Below are 25891 nucleotides of genomic sequence, written 5' to 3' on the forward strand. Positions count from 1 at the left end.
TGTATTAACACACACACACACAAAGGTATGCTGGTCATATATCCTCAGCATTTATGGCAAATTATTAATCAAGTCCCACCTGAAACAATTTGTTAAATTGATTTTAATCACTGGGCCTCTCATGTGAAGCTTTGTATAATCAGCATTTCATTTACAAAATTAATTGCCTGATTGATTCTCAAGAGGCAGTAGCTGTCATTATACTGCTGTCATAACTTTTGAGTAGGGGTGTCACAACACTGAATTCTGACAGTATGAAGAGCACTGCTATTTAAAAATTGAGGGCGGGGAGGTAGGGGGGAAACAAATACAGTGATTTCACAGAATTGCTCTTTAGCCCGATAGAATGTTAAAACCATTTCCCAGCCATTTCAGCCAGCCTCCCCGTTTTCCATTCATTGAATAATGCACTACTCAGCTATTCAGTCTCTTGTCTTAGAAGCAGGTCCATTTAATTCAATTTTATCATAGTTGCGGTTGCATAAAATGAGTTTGTTGTTGAATATACAAAAGATTTAATCACAGGCCACTCTTAAGGTTATTTGTAGAGCAGAGTTTGACTTTCAAACACACAGAACTTTTTTTCCACATCCACAACCTTCTGGAAAGCTATTTTCAACTAGACTTTTTTTGTTTTTAAAGAGAGCAAAGCAAAGCATAACTTTACAGAACTTATCTAGGAACTCCTTTAGAAAGCTTTTTTCCTCCCCTAGTATTTTAAGCTACATATAAGCCTCAAAGCCCTGCCAGAGTTGGAAGCAAAGCTCCTATACTTGCTGTAGCTACTTCTATACCCCATCGCTACTACATTCTTGGAAGAGACCAGTGCTCTGGAGAGGCGGCACAGGCCAGCGGTTAGGGCACTGAGTCATAAGACAGGGCTTCTATTCCTGGCTCAGCAGCTGACCTGCTATGCAAACATGAGCACAACACTTCACCTTTCTGTGACTGGGTTTTCACTCTCATAATAACAAGTATTATATGCACTCTTAACAAGGAACAAGACATGAAGACTTTGGGGAGACTGATGTCAGTTGTTATCAACAAGAAACAGGACTTGGAGACAGAAATGGGTAGGCTAAGGGAAAAAAAAAAACCAAACCAAAACTCTAGAAGGTTTTAAAAAGGAGAAATCGCATCATAGGCTGTAACAAGGTATCCTAAACTTTCAGAAACCTACCTTCAAAAGGAAAAAGGTGTCTGGAAACTTTTTTTTTTTTTTAAAAAAACACCTTAAGTTTCTGCTAGATCACTTGGAACAGTATTAATACCTTTGAGAAACTGACCTATTTCTAAGAGAAGTCCAAAAATAAGCCCCTCAACTTCTCATATTCAACCTTATGCACTAGATTTCATCAAGTACTCCTGAATGGAACATATTTAAAATTTCCAGGCCATGCTCTGAGATTACACTATTACAAAAAAAGCAAATGACAACTCTTCAAAAACTGAATTATACCTACTGCTGGCATTTGTAATGGACCTCACCAGAACGCAACTCCAGAATAAATCACAGTCCAGATAACACTAGCATCTAGCGGATACTCTAGAAAACACAGCCCCTTTCCCTTCCCGCCTCCCCAGCTCTTATTTTCATCCCTGACTGCTGTCAAAGATTATCTTCCACTCCTTTCTGCAAAGTGCCCTGCCACTCTCGTCCAGACACACAGCATAAGTTGCTTTGGTATGAAGACTCTAATGCGGTTTATCTTCTCTTTTGCAGGTCTCTGAGTTCATGATGAATAAAATCAGGAAAAAAATAAAAAACAAAACCCAAACAAACAAAAAACCACTTACAAAATAGATGGCTACTGGGATAAAGAGGCATAAAAGGATAACAGAATGGAAAACTCCACCAGGCAAACAAAAGCAGTTAGTTGTTTTCTTTTTCATAGCCATAACGTGAGATTGCAACTAAGGGAAGTTCAGAAAGCTCTGGGCACACTGAGAAGTGATTGCCAAAAAGTTTTAAGAGTTATATTCCTCTGTCACACCAGGAAGGAAAGAAGCTCAGAAAAAGAAGAAAAATCAGTCACCCTACTCACACCAAGTGATAGCAGGCTGGGACATTAAAAAGAAGCGTAAAGCACTGACTTTCTGTATTTTTTGGTTTCTAGCCTCATAGCAGGTAGCTTACTCATTAATCTAGTGTTTTATCTTTTCAGCCCTAACATTTTTTATTATTATTATGTAATAAATGGTCTTAATTAAATAAGAAAACAGAGGAAAGTCCCTAGCTAGAGCCAATATATGCAAAATTCCTAAAGGATATATTTAGGATTAGGATAATTGGAAGGCAAACTCAGCTCTCTAACAGAAGCCCTGTCACTTCTTCAACTGCCAAGAAACTGCTTCTCTTGTAACATATTTTTCTATGTTAAAACTGTTTCCTGTAGAGGCTGAAAAAAATTGGTTGTAAACAGTGCAAAATATTAATAGTTACCTAGAAAATAACCAGTTCATCTTTTTTTACCATCATTCCATAACAGTCTCTGTATCATGTTGGTTGAACATCATAAAAATCCACTGTCCCAGTTAGAGACATACCAGCAGCATCAGTTCAGTCCAAGGGTCAACTAGATACAGATAACGAATCTGGGGCTAGACACCCTTATTGTGGAGCTGGAGAAACAGAATTTTGTTAAGTACCTGCCTGTGATTATTTTGCATTTATAATGATCTTCCTCATCAACACAGACACTGTCAGAAGCATGGAACTAACTTTCTGGGAAGGAGCAAAACAAACAAAAATTCACTAGCAGCAGGTAATTTAAAGCATTAGAAAACAGCTTTTTTTAGTAATTAAAATAAAAATTTAACTCAATTTTAACTTAATTTTTTTAAATTTAAATCAATCACCAGAACAAACTACAGTTAATGAGTGGAAATTTTCATTATTGATTGAAAAGATTTAATAGTTAAGTAATAGGTCAAAGCCCCTGTATTACTTGAGAGAACAATGTGATTGGAAACCATGAATTCACACACATGCCTACATTCACATCAGCTCTTTTGTATAATGTAACTGATTCCCAAGGATCATTTTACAATTCTGATTAGGTCTTACAAAAATCTTGTTTATTAAATTACTTTCTTTAGGCATGCATAGCTGCTAATTTGTTTCCAAATAAATCATGTATCATCTGAAAAATATTACATTGCAACAGCAAAACAACACTCCTGGGATTATGCTTCATCTGGATTTTAGAATTAAAAGGACAAACATTACAGGAGTTGTAAATTTCCCTTTAAAGGTGGTGGTGGCAAGAACACCCTGCAACAGGGTAATTCCAAACAGAACTATTAGTGTACTTAACATGTAGCAGCCATACTAAGAGACACACGTAGCAAGTCAAAAACTCAAAGTATTAAGGGATCTGTTCACTTTTAAACTTTAATTTCTACAAGAAAAAAAATACTGCTAGTTAGATCAACGTATACATATTTATACATACTTTGTAAGCAAAATAAATAATGATAGCAAAAAAATTAAAAGCTCTGCTGATTTAAAAAGATTATCAGCTCTAATACCCATAGGTTTTAAAAAAAGTTAAAAATTTACAGAGATTTGGGAATGACTCCCAAAGAACTTTACAGAACAGACGAACTCTACAGAACAGACCTCCAAAAAAAATATCTGGATACGAATACAAAGTTCCCTATGGCTTACTCGGGGGGAAAAAATTCTGACCTGGGTTTAAACCAGGTCAAATTCTGGTTTAACCCTAGTGTTTTCACCTACTTCTCACTCAAAACAGGCAAAAGTTGCTACATCTTCGCTGCTCTTTTCACAATCACTCCAAAAGGGACAAATTCTTCCACAAACACTGGCTGACTATGAAACATCCTAGAGCATCTCAGCACAAAGAAACACATGCACATAACACATGCACATGGATAAGTGCAGAAATAGGGAAGTAGGATTAATCACGGGTATGAACACCTCTGCAATAAATTATCCTGGATGTTCAGAATTAAGTACGTGGTTTTAGTATAGCTACTATCCAGAACTTTCAGTTTCTATACAAAGAAGGCATGTGTTTTCAATACACAATCATAATTTTCTTTTAATATCACACCATTTAAAATTAAATTAAAAATCAACATGTGAGACATATCTGGTCTGAGAGATATGAAAGCTGATCCACTTCAGTATTTCTCATCCAAGAAACATCATCTAACAGGAAACCTGACTATGCCATTTTCATAGAATTTCCTCCCCTCTCCCACAGCAGAAACCATTATTTTCAAATTCTGTCTGCCTGAAAACTCTTGGCTTCTTTCCACTTATATGCCCACCTCTTATTTCCCAGTCCTTAAGAGAGCCCACATCAGCCATCATGTGAAAACACCAACATAGCTTTCCTAAAAGCACTTCAAAGAAACTCCTTCATTTGTTAGAGAGGATATTCAGGATTAATGAGCCCCCTTTGGGCACGACCCAAAATACAGTATTCCTGACTTCCTCAAATTACCAAATCTAGAACAGAATTAAAATTAACAATCAGATTAAATGAGAAGAAAGAGAAGGAAATTACTTCCTTCTTAAACACTGAAGCAGTACAGGTATGGGGAATCTTTCCTGTATGTCTGAGCAAGCTACTTCTCAGGGCAACAGCATTTGAGTACATATTTACATCTAATCTCTCTCCCTTCTCCAAGGCTGCAACTTACAGCAGCCTTTTCCTGCAGCTGATGAGCGCTGAAGACAGTTCATTCTGTCAAAATCACTTGGCCTAGTCAGAAGAGGTCATTTAGCAGCAAAGACAGATGTTTCTCAGCTGATATAACTAAAAGGCAAAATAGAGCAAACAAGCCCAAGACTCATTTTAGCAACAGGGTATCTGCAATTCCAATTTTAGGTATTGTTCAATTTAGAAAGATGTTATTCATCTGACACTCATTTGCAAACTTCAATTTAGGATTAAAGAGCTGCAGATACCACGTGTAAAATTCTGAAACGTACAGTCTATTTATTCTTCAAAGAAAAAAGATCTTTTCTTAAAGCCACATTATTCACTTCCTATCTAACCTGGCATTTCAGCTAAACCCAGCTCTTCTGCCAAGTACTATGATTTCTTGAATACATTCTTCCCTTTCTCCCTTTACACTCCTACCCCTAGGTTTTTTTTGCTCAGCTCTTTCACACAGAAAAATAAATTGAATTAAAAAAGTAAAACTGCAACTGATTGTACACCAGAAATACTGTCAAGGATGAAAAGGAAATACTACATATTTTTAAACTAAATTGCTCAGTGCCCAAGAAGATGAGACACTGGTTACAAAGCTAACACAGAAAAAGAAGCATTTCAGGATGAAATACACCTGAACAACAGGCTATCAGTTAAAATTAGAAATGAGCATTACACTCAAAACTACAAAACCATCATTAGACTATTCTGACAGAAAGCATTAAGTTTCAAAAAACAACAACTCAGATACTTGAAATAATCCTCTATGAATCCACATATCCTCACACACCAATTCTATGCCAAGTTCAGCTTACACAAAGCTGGGGGGGGGGCAGGGAAGCGTATGTATAAGTAATTCCTTTATGCTCAGTCTGTTACTACTACAGGACAGAGCAACATCTGTCATGAATGATTTAGGTCTGTTTAGGTCTGTCTTATCCTGCCTCAGAGCAGAGGGATGGATCAAGTGACCTCTTGATGCCCCTTCCAGCCTTGCTCTTCTATGATTTGGAGGTTATTACATCATCTCTATTTTATTTTAAAACTTCTCCTGTTTCTTCAATTCGCTTTTCATTTGAAGTCATAATCCTCAATTTCTGGCACAATGAGACAACATAGACATTATAACACTACAAACATACCAGAAATATTGATAAAAGAAAATTACGAGGACAAAAAAAGGTAAGTTTTCAAACCAGTCATTTCATAAGAAGTAAAAAAGATACATAAGAAAAACTGTTTCTAAGGAATTTATATTGATATTTGCAGAAACTGCTAAAATACTGTAAAGAAATGTTTACATATTCCTATTTCTGGGGTGGTGCAAAGGTAAGGATGAGATGTGCTGTATTCCAAGCAGCAAAGGAGATATGGGCAGAAGAGAACCAGAGAAGATGGCCAACATCAAAGCACCATCTGTGCAAATACCTGTCTCTAGGTACCAACTTCTGACTGAACCAGGCAAGAGAGTTCACGCCTACCAAACGTATCTTCTACACAACATCATCCTCTGACTGAATCACATCCCAGAAGAGCAACTGCACTGCACCCTCCCCTCCCTCTGCATCCAATTTGAGTTGCTCCTTGTACAACTTGTGCCTAGCAAGTCAATTATGGTCCTAAACTGTCTTGTGTGAAGATCAATAAATTTCAGCAATTCTCCAAACAATTAACATTTTTGGAAGCATTTTTTTCAACTTCATCAAGGCAGCTTCTTTTTGTGATCCATAGAGATGCATGCAATTAGAACCATAGCACAACAAAACTCGAATAATGAGAAACAGGAGACAAAAAGTGTCCAACACAGAATTCATTAGACAGCCACAGACGATTCCACCTGTGTTGTACACTGCGTACTTGTAAAACCACAGAGGGGGAAAAAAAATAATGCAGATGTATCCAAGCAGCTAGGAACATGAGTTTTGATCCCTTTTTATATCCTATTGTTATCCACAACCCAGGAAGCTGTTAATTGGCCTAAGTAATTGGTTTAAATACCCAAGCCCCATTATAAAAATACACTATGAAAATGCTTAGACACTTATCACAACCAAGAAATTCTTAACTAAAGTTCAAAGCTGAAAAGGCACTAGGGACTTGTCTACACTGAAGGAAAAAAATGCATAATTATACCAATATAACTAGCTCAGTGTGGAAACTTACTCCAGTATAAGAGTACCCTTTCCCACTTAAGCTTATGTGCTTTGGAAGCAGAGTAAGATAAACCATGAAAACTCTTATTCTGGTATAAGAGTGTCTCCATAGGGAGTTATATTGGTATAATTATAGCATATAATTATAGCACATAGTTGTACCGTTAAATTTCCTTGTGTAGACAAGCACTAGGTGCCCAGTCCACATACATTTTCTAGCAAAACAAATGGTTATCAAATTCCAATAGAGGCATATAAAATACTTAGCTTTTATTTTTGTTTGATGAACCTTCTTCATTTTAAAGTGATGAATTACTTCAATTAATCTTCCTTGCAAATGCTTTTCTCTCTGCTATCCTATACGGTAATAGATTATTCTTCTGGTGGAGGCATCAAACTAACACTTTGAGAATGGCTGCGATATCTCCCACACTGATTTAGGCTCTCATCATATAAAGCAAGGGGTGAGAAATCAGGTACGAGGAAGGAATAAGGTGCTGTTTACACATTTGACTGTTAGACTCGCACCTTTTATAGTACCTCCCCAGCTACTTTAAACAGTCAAGTGCTTCAATAATTTAGTCTCTGTCCTTCTGACAATTTCATTCTCACCTCATTTGCTATAGAAGTTAAAACATTTCAGTCAACCTTGAGGAAGCCATGCTTCCTCCTCCTCCCCTCGTACACACTGGGGGGAAAAAAGTACCTCTAAAAAACACGCCACTAGTTGAACTCCAAACTATAACAGAGAACCATAAAATATATACAAACTACAAAAGACAGACACTTCAGAATCTTTTGAAAACAAGCAACTTTTCAGAGGATACCGAGCTCAGAAACGCAAGCTTAAGCCAAATAAGTTATCACTGGTTGTGAGAAAGATCCCTTAAAAAGGGAGCAAACAGAAATACCGGTTATGCCAGCCTCCAGAAAGTGGAAAGCACTGACACCCTGCCACAAAGTTGTGAGTGAAATTATTAATAGCAATAATACTTCAGTTTGGGTATTTTAAACACTCTACTAAGAAAGGTTAAGTGATCTAGAGATAATTAAGGATTACAGTAACCATTTTGCAGGACACGTAGGTAAATCCCTTTTGCAAAATGTGTTTTTTCCTCTTTAACCATTTTGTAAAAAATTGCATTGCCAAAAAGAGCTCCTTGCAGGATAGGCAGCCCTGTGTCTTCTTTTGTACTTCTGAACTATTTCATCCCTCGGCATTACATCAGGTTTCGTCACTTTGGTTTTGGAATACATCCATAGTGCCCCAAACATGCCTTGTTTGCTCCCACAGACACCAGCTCCCTTGGTGGCAGAGATCCCTCAACTAGGCTGCCCCTTCCTTCCTCCCCATGCCCAGCACAGCCCCTAAGCTCTGCCAAAGCGCTCATCGGGTGTGCTGCCCTGCACGACGCCCCACAGACAGACCCAGCGGAGCAACCAGCGGCAGGGCTGCCGAGCCGCAGGCAGCACCAGCGCTGGGCGAGGACCACCACCACGGCAGCTCCGTCCCACACTCCGTCCCCCAAGGTGCCCACTTCGCCGCAGCCGAAGTGCTAGCAACAGGCAAAGAGTCTTCAATGGACTGCGAAGCAGCATCTATGTGACAAAACCGCCGCCCTATTTCCAAATCAAAAGCCTGCATCTCTGTATGGAAATTGCGTACCTAAGCGTTAAGGTCAACTGATCTGAAAATTCATCCTGATATGTTCAGATTTCTTAGTATGCCTCATGTCTGCAAGTATGCTTGAGAAGAAACACTGACAGTTCTTACAGGCAAAAACTAAACGTACCAAAAGAAAAGCAACAGCAGGAAAAACTCTGAATAGGTATTATAAAAAAGGACAACAAAAAAAGAAATGTATCAAGCTTAACAGGAAATGGGTATTAAAACCTTTAGTTCTAATGGGTTAGCAAGATAATGAGAGGAAGGTTAGTCCAGGACTCCAACAGAAGTCTGGAGTCATTTGCCTGTATGATTTGAAAACACTATGAATAGTGGAAGGAATTAATTTCACCTGCCCTTTGACATCAACACCTGAGCTTATCAGCTTAGAACTTCTTTAGAGCAAGGGGAAAAACATGTAACTTCAGGAGCATGATTCATTAGACCTGCATTACATGTCTACTTTAGTTAGGATGAGATGATTCACACCAAGAAATGATTATTTCTTTACACCAAAGAGAAGAAAAGCCCACACGAAAAGATCAGGTATAAATGCCTACAATACATATGGTTAGATGAGTCCCACCCTTGAAATCCAGTATTTCAAAGATACTGAAGGCTTATTTGGCCACTGCAATCAGTGCATTCTGTATAATTATCATCTTGGAGAAGAAAAAAAAAAATCTTTTACTCTCTGCCTCAGCTTCTTTCAAAAGGGAGATAACAATGATTTCCTGCTTTAGAGAAACGTTGAGAAATTAAATATCTGTCATTATTTACAGAGCAATTTTACACTCAAGACACAGTCTCATGATGAGTTTAAGCTGATACAAGCCTGTACCACCACCAAAAGGGGCTGTCCTGCCCTGACCCCCACCCTCAGCTGAACTCACCACACCCTCCCTTGCCTTACCGCTGTGCTGGCAAGATTGTGTGCAAGTCAGATCAGCTCAATGATCTGGCTGAAAGCTAACCATTCACAGGTTTTGTTTGGCAGGATTAGTTTTCAGACAAATCAGGGAGCTGATGCGACTCACCTTATGACACAAGGGAAGCAGCAGGGAGCTGATAAAAGGGTGGGACTGGTCTTTTCAGTAGAAGTGAAGTCTTAGATCAGCTTCAGACGACCATTAAACTTACCCTTTGGTGTAAGATCTTTTAGCAACACAAAACTCGATAAAAGAGCACCCAAGGAGCGTAACAAAAGGCTATGGAAAAATGCAGGGGTAAACAAATTAGGTTTTCAAGTTTCCTTCAGTTTTCCCCAAAGAAATTCTGGCTTGGTATCTACACAAAAGGCACACGTCCATTTAGTTCAACACATTTTCCTATATATTTGTGTGTTACAACCTTTCTCCTGCTAATTTGCTCTTTGTTTCAGCCCCTGATCCACAAAAGCCAAGAAGAATAAAAAGCTGCCTTATTGAGGAATACTCACTTGGATCTTCTGATGAATGTCTAAAAAATGAACTCGATTTAAAAAAATATTCCCTGCTTATCCCCAAGCATTAATCTAAAAATGACAGACAAAACATGATACTGAATGCTCAGTATCAGGTAAACATTTGGAAAAAATCCTAAGAATAAAAAAAAGTCAAGTTCATTGTCTCCTTCAGTCTACAATAGGATATATAACCCCACTTCTGGAGAGAAAAACTACATTTCTACCTATTCCTGGCACCCTGACTGAGACAACTTACTCGAGTAACACAGACAACCATATGCGAGTTCAAGGACTTCAAGAAAGTAAAAATGTCACCAGAAATCATAATTATTTGAACCTTCTGTTATGATGGCATGACCAGCTGCAGCCTTTAACAAAAAGCACCTACTTTTTTCCTCCATCTCTTCAAGGAAGACCTCAACCCTGAGCAAAGAAAAAATTTAAACTGAATGTTAAAAAGCAGGAGTAAAGAGAAGGAACAAACAGGGTAAGTCTGACTCTGCTTTTTCAAACCTAAAAGACAAGTAACTATCACAGATAAATCTGAGATTTTTTTTTTTTTAAGGAACAAGATTGTTGCAAATAAACATCTAGGTCTTCTTAGAGGCAAAGCAATAGAATTTGGAGACTACCATGCAAGAAGAAATTGGCCTTTGTTCTTCTTTGAATTCCTAAGGCATTTTCCGAGAACAATGGAACCTTAACTAACTTTTTAAACAGGCTTCATTCACCATCTTAACAAGCTACATCCCCCCAAAGAAAATATGACATGGTGGAATAACAAACAACCACCGTTGACAGCTTGCTTCTCTCTATGCCCCTAATCTTCTGGGGAGAATTAAAAGGAAAAGATATCTATGAAATTAAATATCAGGTACTATAAAATTGCATAGACTGCATCTAGCACATCACATTCACTACTTAATACAGACAATTACACACAAAGTGTTTCCTCTCCTCAGTTCCTGTCTTTACACTTTCCACATACACAGCAACACCACATTTCAATTTTCATGCTGACATCTTTTCAAATATCTTTTGGGCAAATATAGAAAGAGAGATTTTTAATTACAGCTGCCACGCCAGGTAAAAAGTAAAGAAACCGTGCACATCAACGTTTACATTCCAGCTTGGTTTTGTCTTTGCTTCCCTCTCTTCTTTTCCCCAAGTCTACTATTGCTTAGAGGATCAGCATTAGAGGAACCTGAAAAAAAACCAGCACCATCACCCCCAGATAAGTACTTGTATGATTCCTCCTATTACACTGCCAAGTCTTGCTGGGATTTGGGGGCTTGCTTGGTTGGCTTTTTTGGTGGCTTTTTTTTTTTTTAATGCAACTTGACCTCCAGTCACTAGAAGAGCCTACACAGGAAGCTGGCTAGCAAAGGCACCTTCCCGGCTGTCACTCTTTCCCCAAGAACTTCTGTGCACAGATTCCTTGGAGGACAGAGAGGAGCAAATGCAAGTCAGAGGGAGGGATGGGTACCAGGATCACTCAAAAGCTATTTTCTCCCATGATATATGGTCATACTACTCTCCCATGCAACTGTAAAATGGCAGAAGACAATAAGGATGGCTTTTCTATCACTCCAATGATTTGGAAAGCGAGAAAGATAGGAATTCAGAGATAACATTTACAGAAGGAAAAAGAAGTATCACAAGACAAAGGAGAAAAAAAAAATTACATTTGGATAAAAGAAAGTAGTGTAACTTTGGGAAGGAAAGAAGCGAGACAGAAGCAAGTAATCCACAAATAAATCTCTCACTCCCTGCAGGAGCACATGCAGAGGAAAAGCCTTGAGCAACCATATCCCACAACAGAGCTGACATGTAATAGTGTTAATATCTCCAGAAAAAGTAGAGGAACGCATCTACCATTCTGCCAACCACACTCTAGCAAAGTAACAGCTGACTCAGTCCCTCCCCAACCCTCCTCCTAATAACACAGCATATTATTATTATTATTATTCCTTAAATAGGCTGTGAAGAACTAAAGGGAGGAATGGGGGGGCTATGCAAAGTCTTCCTGGGGCAGGCAATCCCTCTCCGCTGCTTGGTCACAAAATGCTGCATTTGGCAAGTTCCTCCTGAACAACCAAACCCCTAAGTGCTACCCCAATATATGAGACAACCAACTCATAAACCCAAACCTAAAACTTACTGAGGGTCTCAATTAATCCAGAAAATGTTCCAGTTGACACCAGCATTCACATATAAAACTCTTGACAGCTTAGGCTGCAGTAGCCCTCAGATCCCTATCTAATTCTGGGAAAAAATCTTTTTCTTTATTTTGAAACATTGGCAACTACGCCAAGATGTTAAGCACTTCAAGAAAACTGTTCTAAAATGCAAGACAGTTAGCTACAGATGCTGCCCAATCAGCCCCTCCTCTTTAAAGGAAGAGCTCAATTAAGCTGGGAACTTTTCTTCTGAATGATTTTAAATGGGTTTTTTTGGTTGTGGTTGGATCTCAGTGAGTGTAATTGCTATTTATATCAAAACATTAAAAGGTCTGGTTATGGGGTTTATTAGAAAAGCAAAATGTGTTTTTAATACTTAAAAAGAACCACAACAAAATACTTTGTAGCACTATTTTCCCCTGTATTTGCATACCACATGTTCAACAACAACAAAAAGAGTATTTTAAAGTTAAAATCCCAAAAATGTCACTGAAGTAGTAGCTCCTACAGTTTGTTAGCAGGAAGAACACTTTTGTGCCAGGTTGGGGGGACTATCACAAGTGATGTGTGTTAGCTTCAGGCTTTAAAAGGAAAAAAGTACATCGTAAACCAGAATATAACACAGAAGACAAACAAATACAGTAGCTCTTTATTAGCAAAAATACAATTTTGAATGTAAAGAAGCGGCCTTCCACCAGCTCCTGATTGACTACAGCGTCCCTTCAAGAGAACCGCTAGAAATACCCCGCAAAGAAGCGGCGGCGAAGGCAGAGGGTAGCACGGCAGAAAGCCTTCTTCGAAAGGCCGCTAAGCGACACGCGGTCAAGAACCACGCTTCCAAACAAAGCAAGCATTCCCCAGACTTCTCCCTTTCCACTCGTGTCCCCCGCAGCAGCTCGCCTCCGGGGCCGCCTCCCCTCTCCCCCCTCCCCGCGGCAGGTGAGGCAGGCGGCCGGCACACACCGCCTCCCCGCACCCACTGGGAAACGGGATCCCATTTCCTCGCATTACCTCTGCCCAGGTCAGGGATGAATGGCTGTCAAATTCCCCGAGGAATTTAAAAAAAAAAAGGGGGGGGGGGGACGGGACGGGACACCCAAACCCAACCCACAGCCCTTTCTTCCCGAGGCAGCAAGTTTCAATTGAGGGAGCACATGGCTCATCTACATATGTGAAGGTCGGGGCACTCCAGCCGGGGAGGTGAAGAATGGAGCAGCTCAGGGAAGGGGCCGCCTCGCACACCCTGGCCTGCTGCCCGACAAGCGAGATTGTTGAAAAGCAATAGATAGCTTCTGGCAGCGGCGAGGGGAAAAATATTTTGATCATGTGACGCTATACAAGCTAACTAGTTTGCTTCATGTGTGAAACTTTTACAGGCGCTACAAATACCACGTTTGTAATCGGCCCCAGAAGCCAGCCGGCTCTCCTCTCCTCCCCTCCCCTCCCCCGGGAAACCTCCGTCGCCAGTCAGCGTTTCTGCAGGCTGGAAATTCCTCAATCAAGCAAAACTTCAGTTTAAAACAAATTACGGAAAACAGAATACAAACAGCCAACCGCTACCTATCTTTTCCCAGCACTTTTCATTACTGCTGAATACAGGGCACCATGAAGTTACCTGCCTCGCAGAAACCTACCTTTCTGTTTACAGGAAGGAAGGACTTTCGATACAAGTAAAACTACCAAGTGAAATCATTTTGCTATTGCTGGTACACAACTAAAGCAGCCTCAAACGTACCTACCTGTATTTTCCCAGAAATCTCTCTTTAATAGCCTCTATCTATGACCATCTGTAAGTATCTTAAACAACAACAGCTCTAAAGAACTGCTCATTTTTCTTGACTTGGGAATTTCAAGCAACTAAGAAACACTGAATTAAAAAAAGAAAATCACAAAAGCACAATTATTTTCCATAAATCATGTCTGAGAGAAGACATCAATACTACCATTTCATATAAACAGAGAATATCCAAAATATTCACAACATAAATTGCTACACAAAAAAAAAATACAGAACTCCATACATTCCACCCAAATCAAAGGCTGCAAATAAACCAGCATATTCCTTTGATGCTGTCAAAACAAACCTCCTTATCTTTATTTTTAACTTTAAAAGAATAAAATTTAAGAACTACAAATCCTGTCCTTGTGCTTTCAAAAGGAATTTTCAGAGCTGATGTTTCAGTATCTTGCTTACAAACAAGTGAGTCTGACAAGCTAACCAAATAACGTGATCAATGTTGGGAACACCTAGTCTCAGATCCCATCCAAACAAATAGAGAGAGGAAGGTACAGTACAGGCTGGATACCTTCACACATAACAAGTATTTAGGCTGCCTATTTACGTTGCATGACACTGTAATTAAAACTGCACATCAAGCTCAAATAATTAAATAAGGCAAATATTATCCTTATTTTAACATACGGAAGCTGAAGTATCCAACAGTGAAACCAGCTACCATTAGATCACGCAGTCAGCAGACAGCTATCCAGAATTACTGCACCGACCCTCTACTAATACCATTTTCCTGAAGTCACATAATTTACTTACCATGGCTGAATTCACTGCTTGTGTAAAGAAGGCACTATTCCACTTCAATCAATCTGTGAATCAAGCCATGTCCACGCTGGGAATGGCACACGACTACAATTACGTTTTAAAACAGGATCTCGCCTTTTGGGATATTCTGAACCAATTCTATTTCTTTACTCAAACAAACAAAAAACAACCATGCTCAAACTTCAGGTCGTTTGGTGAAAGCCAACTGTACCAGGGATTGTGCTACAGCAAGACAGCCCTCTCTTTCCTGAATAACACAGATCACTTTGCACTTTTAAAACGTGACCAAAACATGTTGTGGGACTGTCTACTTTGTGAAAAACTCAGCAAGTTACCTCTATCGTAACAGCCATACCTGTAAACCCCTCAGGAGAGGCTACTTGTAAAGGCTGTTATTTTGCCAGTGCAGATACACTACCACCCCAATGGTAAGCTAAATACAAAGGGGTTTGCCACAACAGCTATTAGTCAAGGATGCAATTAATTCACTGAACCTAACTATGTAGCTACAACAACAGAACTTCACAGTGGACCTGGCCACATGGTCTTTAAAGGACAAATAAATTGATTCAGTAACTTGGCAGAATCAAAACCATTTTGTAACTACCACAGATAAAAAATGACTAACATCAAACAGAAACCCCTGATTCAGAAGATTTATTTTTTTAAGTAGATACCTAAAATAAATTCCAAACAAAGCTCTCAAGGAAAAAAACATCCTGAGTGTAACAGGTTAGAATAGAAGCTTACAAGACCCTATCAATAACACAACTAACACTACCCCTAAAAAAGGGGGGGTTATATGTCAAGTTTTCCCCATTTTCTTGATTACTATTTTTTAGCAAACATACTAAAGAAGTAACAAAAAAAAATCCCACATACATCTAATTTCTTTAAAAAAAAAAAGGGGGGGACAGAAAAAAGATTAGCAGAAAATTCCTTCCCCAGCCCCCCAATGGTTGGACTCGATGATCTTAAAGGTCTTTTCCAACCTATACGATTCTGTGAATGGTCAGAAAGAAACTGAGGGGGATGGCAGGGGAGATCAGCAACACAGCCCTACAGATGGAAGTGTCAGAGGGCCTATCACTCAGATGGATGTCTTAATAAGCAATTATCAGATCACAAACCTAAATTCTGTATCTTTTCAAGTCTGAGAAGGCTACAAAGCAGGGGGGAAGATAGGGCATAGCAGTGAATTCTTAAATGCAGAATATCATTTGGCAATCGGGCAAGTTCAGGTGCAAAAGATTAACTAACTAATAGTTCTTGAAATTGGAGAAAGGAAACTAATAAATAGATCACATACTTCTACACATGCTCAGTACTTCTGACATAGTTACTAAACCCACCATGACTCAAATGCAAGAAGTAATATGCAAGTAGATCAACACTGATAGCTCTATACCAAAAGCAATTCCTTACACATGCTGCAGAACCATCAAACTCTGTTTTATATCCACAAACTGGCCACTACCCATTCAGAAATTCAGCAGCCTCACAACTTGGTTTGGTAGTTTATAAGGAAATTAACATTTCTGCTATACATGGAATATAAATGTATGATATATCAACACCCTTTCAAATCATACCCACTGAAAACTTTTACACAGATTTCACACTGGTTTTAATAAACATAAATGAAACATTTTGATAATAGCATCAGGATAATGATCTTAGGTTACACAATTTTCTAAACAGTTGCAGGTGCCTTCAGATGAAGTAAACTACCTATATAGGGAATACAAAGTTTGCTAAAAGGTACTTTATATTTGCAGTAAGAACAATTCCCATATGAAAAGCAATCTTTAAACAAGACTTAATAATTGTGATTTCTGCATGAAATTTGCTCTACTTCAAAACTGAAGACAATTTATCCGCCAGATAAAACAACCAGACGTGGTGGTACGGAAGCCTGTGCATGCACCCCCGCACCTCCCAGCACATACTTGTGCTCTGTACATCATATTCATCAAAAGGCAAGTTCTGCAACGCCAGCTAAGCTCCTGGGCACTTGTTCAACTCAATTTTCCTCAGAGTTTAATTTCTATGAGAAATCTAGTGACTTTATATAGATGACATTGAGTACATAATCATGATAAAACAGTGCAAGGCATACTTGAATTTTAGATGACGGTGCCTTTAGTTTAAGGTGACTATATTGACACAGCAGACAAATCCTCATTTCGCTCAGTCATTTGTCTTCTCAGTTGTCTGAATAGATGCCTGTAAAGCTTAAATTCTCCTAGAACAGAATGTGTTCACAATAAGACTGGATTTATTCAAAAGCTAAAGTTTATGGCACCAACACCCTATTTATTTCTAAGAGACTCTGTTTTCAATTGTGCCAAGGTGTGCCTGCCTGAAGGAAGGTGTACGTTATGTGCCTCAGTTTCTCCATCCTGTACAACAGGAAGAATCATCTCTTACTCCAGTGCAAGGCACACTAGAAAGACAGTGTAAAGATCAAACGTACTTGGAAAGTCGTTACTGAGAAAATAAAGTTAGTTAAAAGTAATCCTGTACAAACTGGCCATCTACTGTCCCCAAAATGCATTGTTCACAAATTACACAGGTATCTTGGGATAGATCCATCCCTGAGGATTCCTCGATTGCAGTGGAACACCACCCTGAATGGGTTTGGCCCTTTTGGAGCTGACATGTTCCTGGTGGATCACTGGATGCCACACTCTCAGAACTGGAAGTACAACAGCAGCAATCCTCCGACCCACCTGCAACACAAACACTGTGCCAGCACACCAGCATTTGTGTGTGAAATTGAGCTTGAACAGGTATGGCTGGGTAACAGAAAAAAAAAGGCAACCTTATGATCTGAATGGCCAAAACGTACATCAGGTGTACAGAAACCTTTCAGGTTTACTAAAAAATAATATTTAAATTTATTAACAGGTAAGGCTTCTTTAAAATAAATTTTACTCTAATACAATTGGCTCCACAAGGTTTTCTTGTATTACATTCATTTGCTTCTCTCAGCACCAAGCAATACAAAACCAACACTGCTTAGTACCACTTTTCTATTACTAGTTTTCAAAACAAATTTGAAAACCACTAAGGTATACTTTTAATTTAAGTTTAATTAAAGTCCTCATTCAATCCTACCAAAACATGTATTTAGCACTATGTAAACAGCCCCAAAATTGAAAGAAAAAAGTTTTTTTCCCAAGTACCTTAATAATCACAATTCTAAAATATATTCCTAGCAAGTTAGCCTACCACAAACACATGCTACTGAAATTCTGCAGCCTTAAGCATGCATGCACAGCGAGTGTGGCAACACTACTTTACATATCCACAGAGAATCTTCAAAGCCTCCCGATAAATGGCACGTTTTGAAAAAGTACTGAAATGTAACTAGTTAGGATACAGGTACAATCCCAAGGACATAAGGATAAATAAACTACTGCCATTCTCACATTAACAATGAGAATTTCAAAATACCTATGATAAAATATTAGTGGTGCAAAAGTAAGAAAGAGAAAGACCTATCAGTAGCTATTGAAACTTGTTTTCATTGCACAAATTTCATCTAGTTTTAACTAAGATACTATTTCAGAATGAAACAGCATCACCTAACAGACCGTGCTTAGTAATTTCAAAAATTTTGTGTTATGTATGTAACCAGAAAATTTAGCAATGGATTAAATGCCTTAGTTTTCATCCCCACGGATTTGAATCAGAATGCCCAAAAGACAGCAATCGACTGTTTAGTTGTAGAATCCTTACACGACGGAGGCAGTAATACAGCAGACAGGTTTGCATCTCTCTTTATTGTATCTTGTACACAGGGTCCTGCTGTTCAACATGTAGGCATAAGCGCTACTACAGAAACCAATAACTGAACACCAAACCACAAAGTGTCAAATATACGGTCGTAATATATATATAGATGCTACTAACTGAGAATATTGCTATTTGCTACTTCTAAATAGAAGCTATGTGAATACTAAACTGTTTATTCGAAAATGCACAGGGAAAAATATATTTTATTCTCCCATTGAGACATCAAGAATCTATTCACCACACTAACAGCTGTTTAATGGCCTTCAGGCACAGGACATGATTCTGCAGCCCTGACTTAGCCAGAACTCCCAATACAGGCAATCTATTTGGCATAAAAAGAGCTGCAGAATCAGGCACATTCCGAGTTTCTCTGCTGCAAAACAAACGACTGATACACACACAAACTCAGAGCAGCTCGACAGATTTTTTCCTAACACTTGCTATATACCTTATGCTATACAGGTACTCCTGAAAAGACCCAGGTTCTCTCTTTGTGTGTAGGTGTATGTACATCTTACACACGTGCACAAAGGAGAAAGATTTATATAAAGCACACACATGGAGGCCAGCTAATGTGTTAAGCTACTGCAGTGCAAATCAGAAGTGAAGAATAAAAGGAGCCTCAGGACTCTTAAGTATCTGTACACTGCCAAGGAATTAATCAATAATCAAAATAACTGAATGACAAGGTACTGTACTAGCATCGCACAACTCCTCCACAATCAAATCAATGTATCCGCATGAGCAATATCCATCTGCTTTGAAAACGTGTGTTTCTTCAGAAACAAGAGGCCTCTTTTTCAAGCTTACATCTCGTCTCACGACAGGGTAAGGCGATTAAATGAAATGGAAGCAAAATTTTCTTAAATAATTTAATAGGCTGGACAAACTTAGAAGTCAGTTCAGAGTGGGACGCCACAGTTCTGCACATTACAAAAATTACCCATGCTGAGGCAAGAATTTCCTGAACAAGTATCTCAGATGTTGTAGCCCACTGACGGTCCTTTTTCTCTGTTCACAGCACAATAGTTTCTTACAGGTGTAGGGGCCAATCATCATCTGCTTTGCAAAGACACATGACAAATGAGCATATTCTAATGTGTGTATACACATATAGAGAGTATACACACAGAAGATTATTAAAAAAAATTAAGAGAAGCTTTCTGTTCAAATGCTGGCCTGAATATTCTGTTATTCTCTTTCAAACAACAACCAGTTTCTCTACTTAATGATGTAAAGTACCTGGAGGTTGACACATGGGAATTAAAAATAAAAAACAATGTACAAAAATTATTGTGTTCTGTAAGCTAATGGTAAGTACTTATTTTTATTTGGCACAACTTACTTTATACATTAAAAAAATTAATTTAAAATCTAACAAAATTTCTTATCTCAATCACTTACTGGTTAGATGGAAAAACCGTAATATAAAGAACACTGATTACCTGCCTTTATGACAATTATTTTGAGGAAAAAATAATAATAAAAAAAAAAAATCAAAGAAATGGTGCCCTTGCCAGACTATTCTTTCTAAGCTGCTTCCTAATTCTTACGGTACCAAAAAAAAAAAAAAAAAAAAGAATTCTGTGAGAGAGGACGTAAACCCATAAATATAAGGAAGTATTTCTAAGGGTCATACTGAGGACATAAGGAATTTACTCTCACTCCTCCAATAAAAATAAAATACTTTAAACAATTTCTGCCGTGAAGAAATAGCACTCTGAAGTAACATGTACTATGTCTATCTGACGATGATTTTCCTAGCTTTTAAAGCCATAAATTCTGAACTACCTGTGTTTAAAAGCAAGCAGACAATGCAAATATTTTTGAATTAATTATGAAAGGTTATGCATATGAGGCCTCATTACCTTATGGCTTCCAGTGACCCTTTTATCAGTGCAAATTAAAAAAGGTAAAAATTAACACTCACAAAAAAAATCTTATTTCCCTGGAAGAAATAGAAAGGAAATGGAATAAAAACTAAAAATGTGACAGGAGCGGTCTGCTGGAAGAGAACAAACACACACACAGCCAGCCCATCCAGGGTTTCTATCATTATTTTTTCAGTATTAATACACCGTTCGCAATATTAAGCGATGTTTTCTCCCGGTTCTGTTCATTACTTCGTGGAAAGAGCCAGCTATTTGAGGACCCCAAAAGCGTACACCTGCATTTGTTCCTGTCAGTCCTCGTTGTTAAAAGCTATTAAAAGATTTAACAGTTCTTAATAGAAAGATCTTGTTGAAGGAAAAAGAAACCCATAAAATTCTAATGCACTACTCCATTTAACACAATTCACTCTCCTACTGAGAATTCAAGCCTAATCTCACACTTGTGTAGAAAAATAATGAGATCAACAACTCCCGATGCTTCTTGAAGTATTCTAACCACAATTCAAACGCGGAAAGCACATTTTCCCCCGAATATCTGGACTCGTTGCAGCGATGAAAGAAACGCAACCTCTGACAGAACAGCTCCTTTTTCCCTTCTCTGGACAACACGCGGCGCTTCCTCACCTACAGCAGCTACGTGCAAACAAGATTTTTTTAAGAGGCATGCACAGGTTAGGTATCAAGCTCACAGAAATGTAATGAAATTAGTCTTTGGATTAATTTTTTTTTTTTTGTTACAAAAATCTAATCCCTTGCGTAATATCCATAAGCTGTAACATTACAAAATGTTTTGAGAGGCACGAGCGCAACTTGAAATCCCGAATCCTCGTCCAAACACTGCTATTACAAGACAGTCCCCTACCGCCTCCAATTAGCACAGAATTAAAAATCTAAAAAAAAATAAAAGCCGATGCCCAGAAAAGCCACGCCACGGAACACAACTGAAGGCGGGGGGGAGATGCCCCTGGCTTTTCACCGCGCCGGCGGCCAGCACGGCCGGTGCCGGTGCCGATGCGGAGGCCGTGCGTGTGCGCCTCTCCCCCGCCCGCGTCACCTCGCCCCGCCGGCGCGACTGGCGGGTGTTATTTGTGGCGGGGGTTTCTGTGACTGCGCCGCTCAGCGCTTCTATTTACATCAGCGGCGCGAGGTGCCCAATGGCGAGCGGGGAGCCAATCAGATGGCAGATTAGATGTCAACTCGGAGGCAGCTGTCTGGAGACGGTTGCAGCCAGTTTACCTCCACAATTCAAATTCCGAACCTGGCGGAGGAGACCCGGCCGCTCCTCGGCACCGGCCGTCCAGCGGGGACCGGCCTCCCGGCCCGCCGGCTCCCCGCCACCGCACCGCCCGCCCCGGAAAGGCGCTGCGCCACGGCCCGCCGCCCCGCGATCATCGCGCCCATCTATCTATCGATCGATCCATCGATCGATCGGCGGAGTTACCGGGCTGGGGCAGGGGGGTACGGGTGGGGGCGGCGCGGCCCGCCCGCTGCCCGCGCCCCTTTACTGACACCAAGGACTTTTCGTTCTTTTTTTTTTTCTTTTCGTTTTTTTCCCCCCGGTTCGGATTTCCGCGTGTTTCAGGAGAGAAACGTAGTTATGCGCGCGCGCACCCACGCGCGCTTCTGCTGGTGGGCAAGTCCCCGTAAGGTCACCGGACCGCGGCACCCCACGCGCCCCGGCCCGCGCCGCGCGGACTAAGGCGCGGGCACAGGCGCGCACACACGCAGGCGAACACACGCACACACGCCGCGCTCTTCCCACAGAACAAGGAGCCCGGCCGCGTTCCGTGGATCTCACTGCGGTAACTCCATCAGTGACAAACTAATCTGCTAAGAGCGTGCGACGGCGCAACTCGCTCTGGTCAAAAAAAATAACAGGTTAAAGAGAGAGAGGAGGAAAAGGGGGGAAAAAAAGCCCCGTGGAAGATAATGGACGTTATCCCCCGGGAGCCCCCCGGGTCCCACACTCCGGTTACAGAATCCACCCCCCGCCCCCGTCCCAGGCTGCCTGTCCTCCGGGCCCTGCGCCTCCCCGTCGCTGTTTCAAAGTGGAGGGAAAAAATATTAATTGGGTTTGAGAACAACCTAATTTCGGCAGCGAAAGCCGCTCTCCCATGCCTCCGGCCCCACCGGGGCCGCGCATTGTGCGCTGCTCACCCCTGCTACGGAGGCAGCGAGGAGCAGAACCGGCCCGGAGGAAAAAAAAAAAAAAGAAAAAAAAAAGGGGGAAAAAAAAAAGGAAAAAAAAAAAGAGGGGGTTGGGAGAAAGGGAAAAAGTGAATTATAAAGAAACTAAGACCCCGACACGAGCGGCACGGAGCCGTCACGAATCGAGCGCGGGGGGTTACCTGGGTCCTGCCGATGGCCTGCCCGGTGTTCCCAGGGCTCATCGCCGGGTGATTCCTTTGTTGTGCCGCTGCCCAGGCCGGGTTTGCCGCTCCGTACTGGGCGCCCATGTCCTTGCCCATGCCCATGCCCGCCGCTGCCTGCTGGCTTCCCGGGGCGGCCGCCGCTGCCTGGGGCTGGGGCTGCGGCGGCGGCGGGGCGCTGGGGCTGCTGTAGTCGGGGTAGCTGCTGCCGTAGCTCCGCATCATGGGGCTGGGGGACGTGAGCAGCTGGTTCAAGGTAGGGGTGGCCCCGGACGGGTGCTGGTTCTGCCCGGAGAACCGCGCGAAGCCGCCGGCCGCCGCCGCCGCGCCGGCAGCAGCCTTGCCGAGGCCGGCCCCGCCGCCGGGGCCCATCATCATGCCGCCGCCCGGCTGCCGCGGGGAGCTCAGCACCCCGTAGCCCGCCGCGGAGCCCCCGTAGCCGCCGCCGCCTGCCCCGGCGGCCGCCGCCGCCGCCGCCGCCGCCACGGCTCCCGCGCCGCCGCCGCCCGCGCCGCCGCCGCCGCCGCCGCCGCCGGGGCCGCGGCCGTAGCCCGGGTAGTGGTTGTACTGGCTGTTGGGGTAACCTTCGTGGGAGTTTTGCAGGGGGTCCATGCTGTTGGGGGCCGCCGTGGGGTGCATTATCCCCATCCCGGGGCTTTGTTGTCCGCCATGTTGATCAAAGCAAGGCCCGGCGCGGCTCGCCGTAGCGCTGCTGGCAGGGGCAGGGGCAGCGTTGCCATAATAGCTATTGAACTCCGAGACACCCACCGCGGAGGGGCCGCCGCCGCCTCCCCCGCTCCCGCCGCCGCCGCCGCCGCCGAGGCCGCCGCCGCCGCTCCCAGCGCTCGGGGGCGGCTGCTGGGGCTGCTGCTGTCCGCCCAGGGGTCCCAAGCCGGGGTGATCGTAGCGGCCGCCGATGGGCTCGCCCATCTTGCCGGGCATCTCCTCCTCGTCGGCGCCTTTATTCAGCATTTGCTGCGGCTGCTGCGGGGGCTCGGCCTGAGCGCCCAAAACACTGTCTTTTCCTCCATGTTGCTGCTGCTCCATGTCTGCACTGGGCTGAGCAGCGCCGCCACCGCCACCGCCGTTGTTGTTGCTGCCGCTGCCGCCGCCGCCGAGGCTGCTGTTGTTATTCTGCACGGGATGGTGCTGAGGCGGCGGCTGCTGCGGCGGCGGCGGCGGGAATTGATTTAGCTGCTGCTGTAGTGCATGGTGGTGGTGGTGCGGGTGGTGGGCATGGTGGTGGTGGGCATGGTGATGCGGGTGGTGGGCATGGTGGTGGTGGGGCGGCGCGGCGGGGTGATCGCCTCCGACGCTCTTCAGCTTGTGGTTGGGGAGCAGCCCCGTCTCCATGGCCGAGCCCGGGTTGGAGGAGGAGGAGGAGGAGGAGGAAGAAGACGAAGAAGATGAAGATAACGCCGAGGAGCTTCCACCTTCCTTCAGAGCCGGCTCCGAGGAGGAGCCGCCGCCGCCGCTGGCGTTGTTGTTGTTACCGGCGGCAGCGGCGGGAGCCGCGTTATTGGCCATGTTCAGCGGCTCGCCGTGGTGGTGGAGGAGATGGTGATCTACATTATTCACGCTGCTGCTGCTGCTGCCGCCGGCCGGACTCCCCTCTCCGACCCCCAGTGCGGGGCCCGGCCCGGGAGCCCCCGCGGCGGCGGCGGCGGCCCCCCCCGGGCCCCGCTCCGGGCCCAGGCCGCCCGGCAGGCTCGGGGCTTTGCCCTTGCTGTTGTTCGCACCCGCCGGAGCCGCTGCGACTTGCGCGGCCATGATCATCGCAACATTGCGAGTCCGGAGAAATTAGTTCTGATAATAGTAACTACCAAAAAAAAAAATTTTAAAAAAAGAAAAAATCAACCCCCACCCTCAAAAAAGGGGGGCGAGCAGGGGTGGGGGGAGGGAGAGGAGAGGGGCAGAAAGAGAAGCGGCCGGGGACGGGAGTTGACTGAGCCAAGAGTATCCCCTGCGGACCGCTCCGCACGCACCAAATTACAGAAATTTCCCTCCCCGAGTCCGTGATTGAGATTAGAAATGGTAAGAACGCCTTACGGTCCGTGCCTGTTCCTGCTGTGTGATTTCATGTTGAAAGTTTTTTGTTCAGGTTTAAATGAAACTTTTTTTTTTTTTTTTTTCCTCCTTTCCTCTCTAACCCGGATATGGGTAAACACACGTCTGGCGGAGCCGCGCTGGCCCAGCATGGCATGAGCGAGCGAGCGAGCCAGCGCCGGCAGCCATCGCCCCCTCCGCCCCGATCGCTCCCGCGCACTCGCAAAACGCGGACTGGACTCCGCACGGCCCCGGCTCCCGCTCCCCGCCGCCGGCAGCAGCGCGGCGGGCCGGGGGGGCGCGGCCCCCTCGGGTGCCCCTGCTCGTAGTCGGGACCCGCTCCCCTGCGCGCCGAGGGTCGCGGCCGGCGCCGGGCACCCTCCGGGCTCGGCGGAGGAGGCAGCCAAACGCCGGGCTCGGGCGGGGGTTGCTCCGAGGCCAAGGGTCGAGGCGGGCGCCCCGGGCCGCTTAACGCCGCCGAGGGGTCCGGGGCTGGCCCCGCCGCTGCGGGGCCGGGGGTGCCGCCGGCGGCGCTGCCCCGCGCGGGCCGCTGCGGCGGGAGGGCGGCGAGGGGGCGGCCACGGACGCGGCGCCCCGTGTCCGGGTGGGCTGGAGCGGATGAACCGCTCCAACTTTCGGGGACCGCACGCTGCCCCCCAGCCCCCTGCGTCGTGCTCGAAAGGCTTCTCCTTGTATTCCGAGGGCAGGGAAACGTGCGCTATGTCACGGAAAAATAAGACTCTCCCCCCCCCCCCCGAAGATTTCTATTGTGTGTGCAGACGTTTATAAAATTTAACCTAAAATTCTGCAGCGGTAGCATCTTTGCAGTTGTCCACATTGTCCAGATGTCTCCAAATTCTAACGGTCATTTGCACTGATGATGCTTTTATATATAGGGCTGTTTTCAATATGTTCTGTGTACTTATTTGCAGATCAACAGGAGTCGATCAAAGAGAGCGAGACATTTTCGGCCTCATAATTGTTTCCCCAAACAATATAATTTCCAGCACGCACAAGACACTCATGAAAACGTAGTAACACAAAAACCAAAATATGTAATCCGAGTAACTCTTGCTCCAAACAGAAAGCTGC

At 43.3% G+C, this 25891-nt stretch overlaps 1 protein-coding gene across 8 annotated transcripts in view; it reads right to left on the reverse strand.

Moving 5' to 3' along the window:
* Positions 1-25127, reverse strand: part of ARID1B (AT-rich interaction domain 1B) — a 336420-nt gene extending 311293 nt beyond the window's left edge. For 3 of the 8 annotated variants that reach the window (XM_075498939.1, XM_075498938.1, XM_075498941.1), the window contains exon 1: positions 22733-24957. In XM_075498939.1, coding sequence (XP_075355054.1) covers positions 22733-24529 — 1797 coding nt within the window. In that variant the 5' untranslated portion in view covers positions 24530-24957. Of the gene's footprint in view, positions 1-22732 lie in introns of all 8 variants that reach the window. The other 5 variants (XM_075498937.1, XM_075498942.1, XM_075498940.1 and 2 more) reach the window with 5 other exon arrangements.
* Between the last annotated feature and the right edge of the window lie 764 nt (positions 25128-25891).

The sequence above is a fragment of the Mycteria americana genome, chromosome 3, assembly GCF_035582795.1.
Source record: "Mycteria americana isolate JAX WOST 10 ecotype Jacksonville Zoo and Gardens chromosome 3, USCA_MyAme_1.0, whole genome shotgun sequence".
Taxonomy (NCBI): domain Eukaryota; kingdom Metazoa; phylum Chordata; class Aves; order Ciconiiformes; family Ciconiidae; genus Mycteria; species Mycteria americana.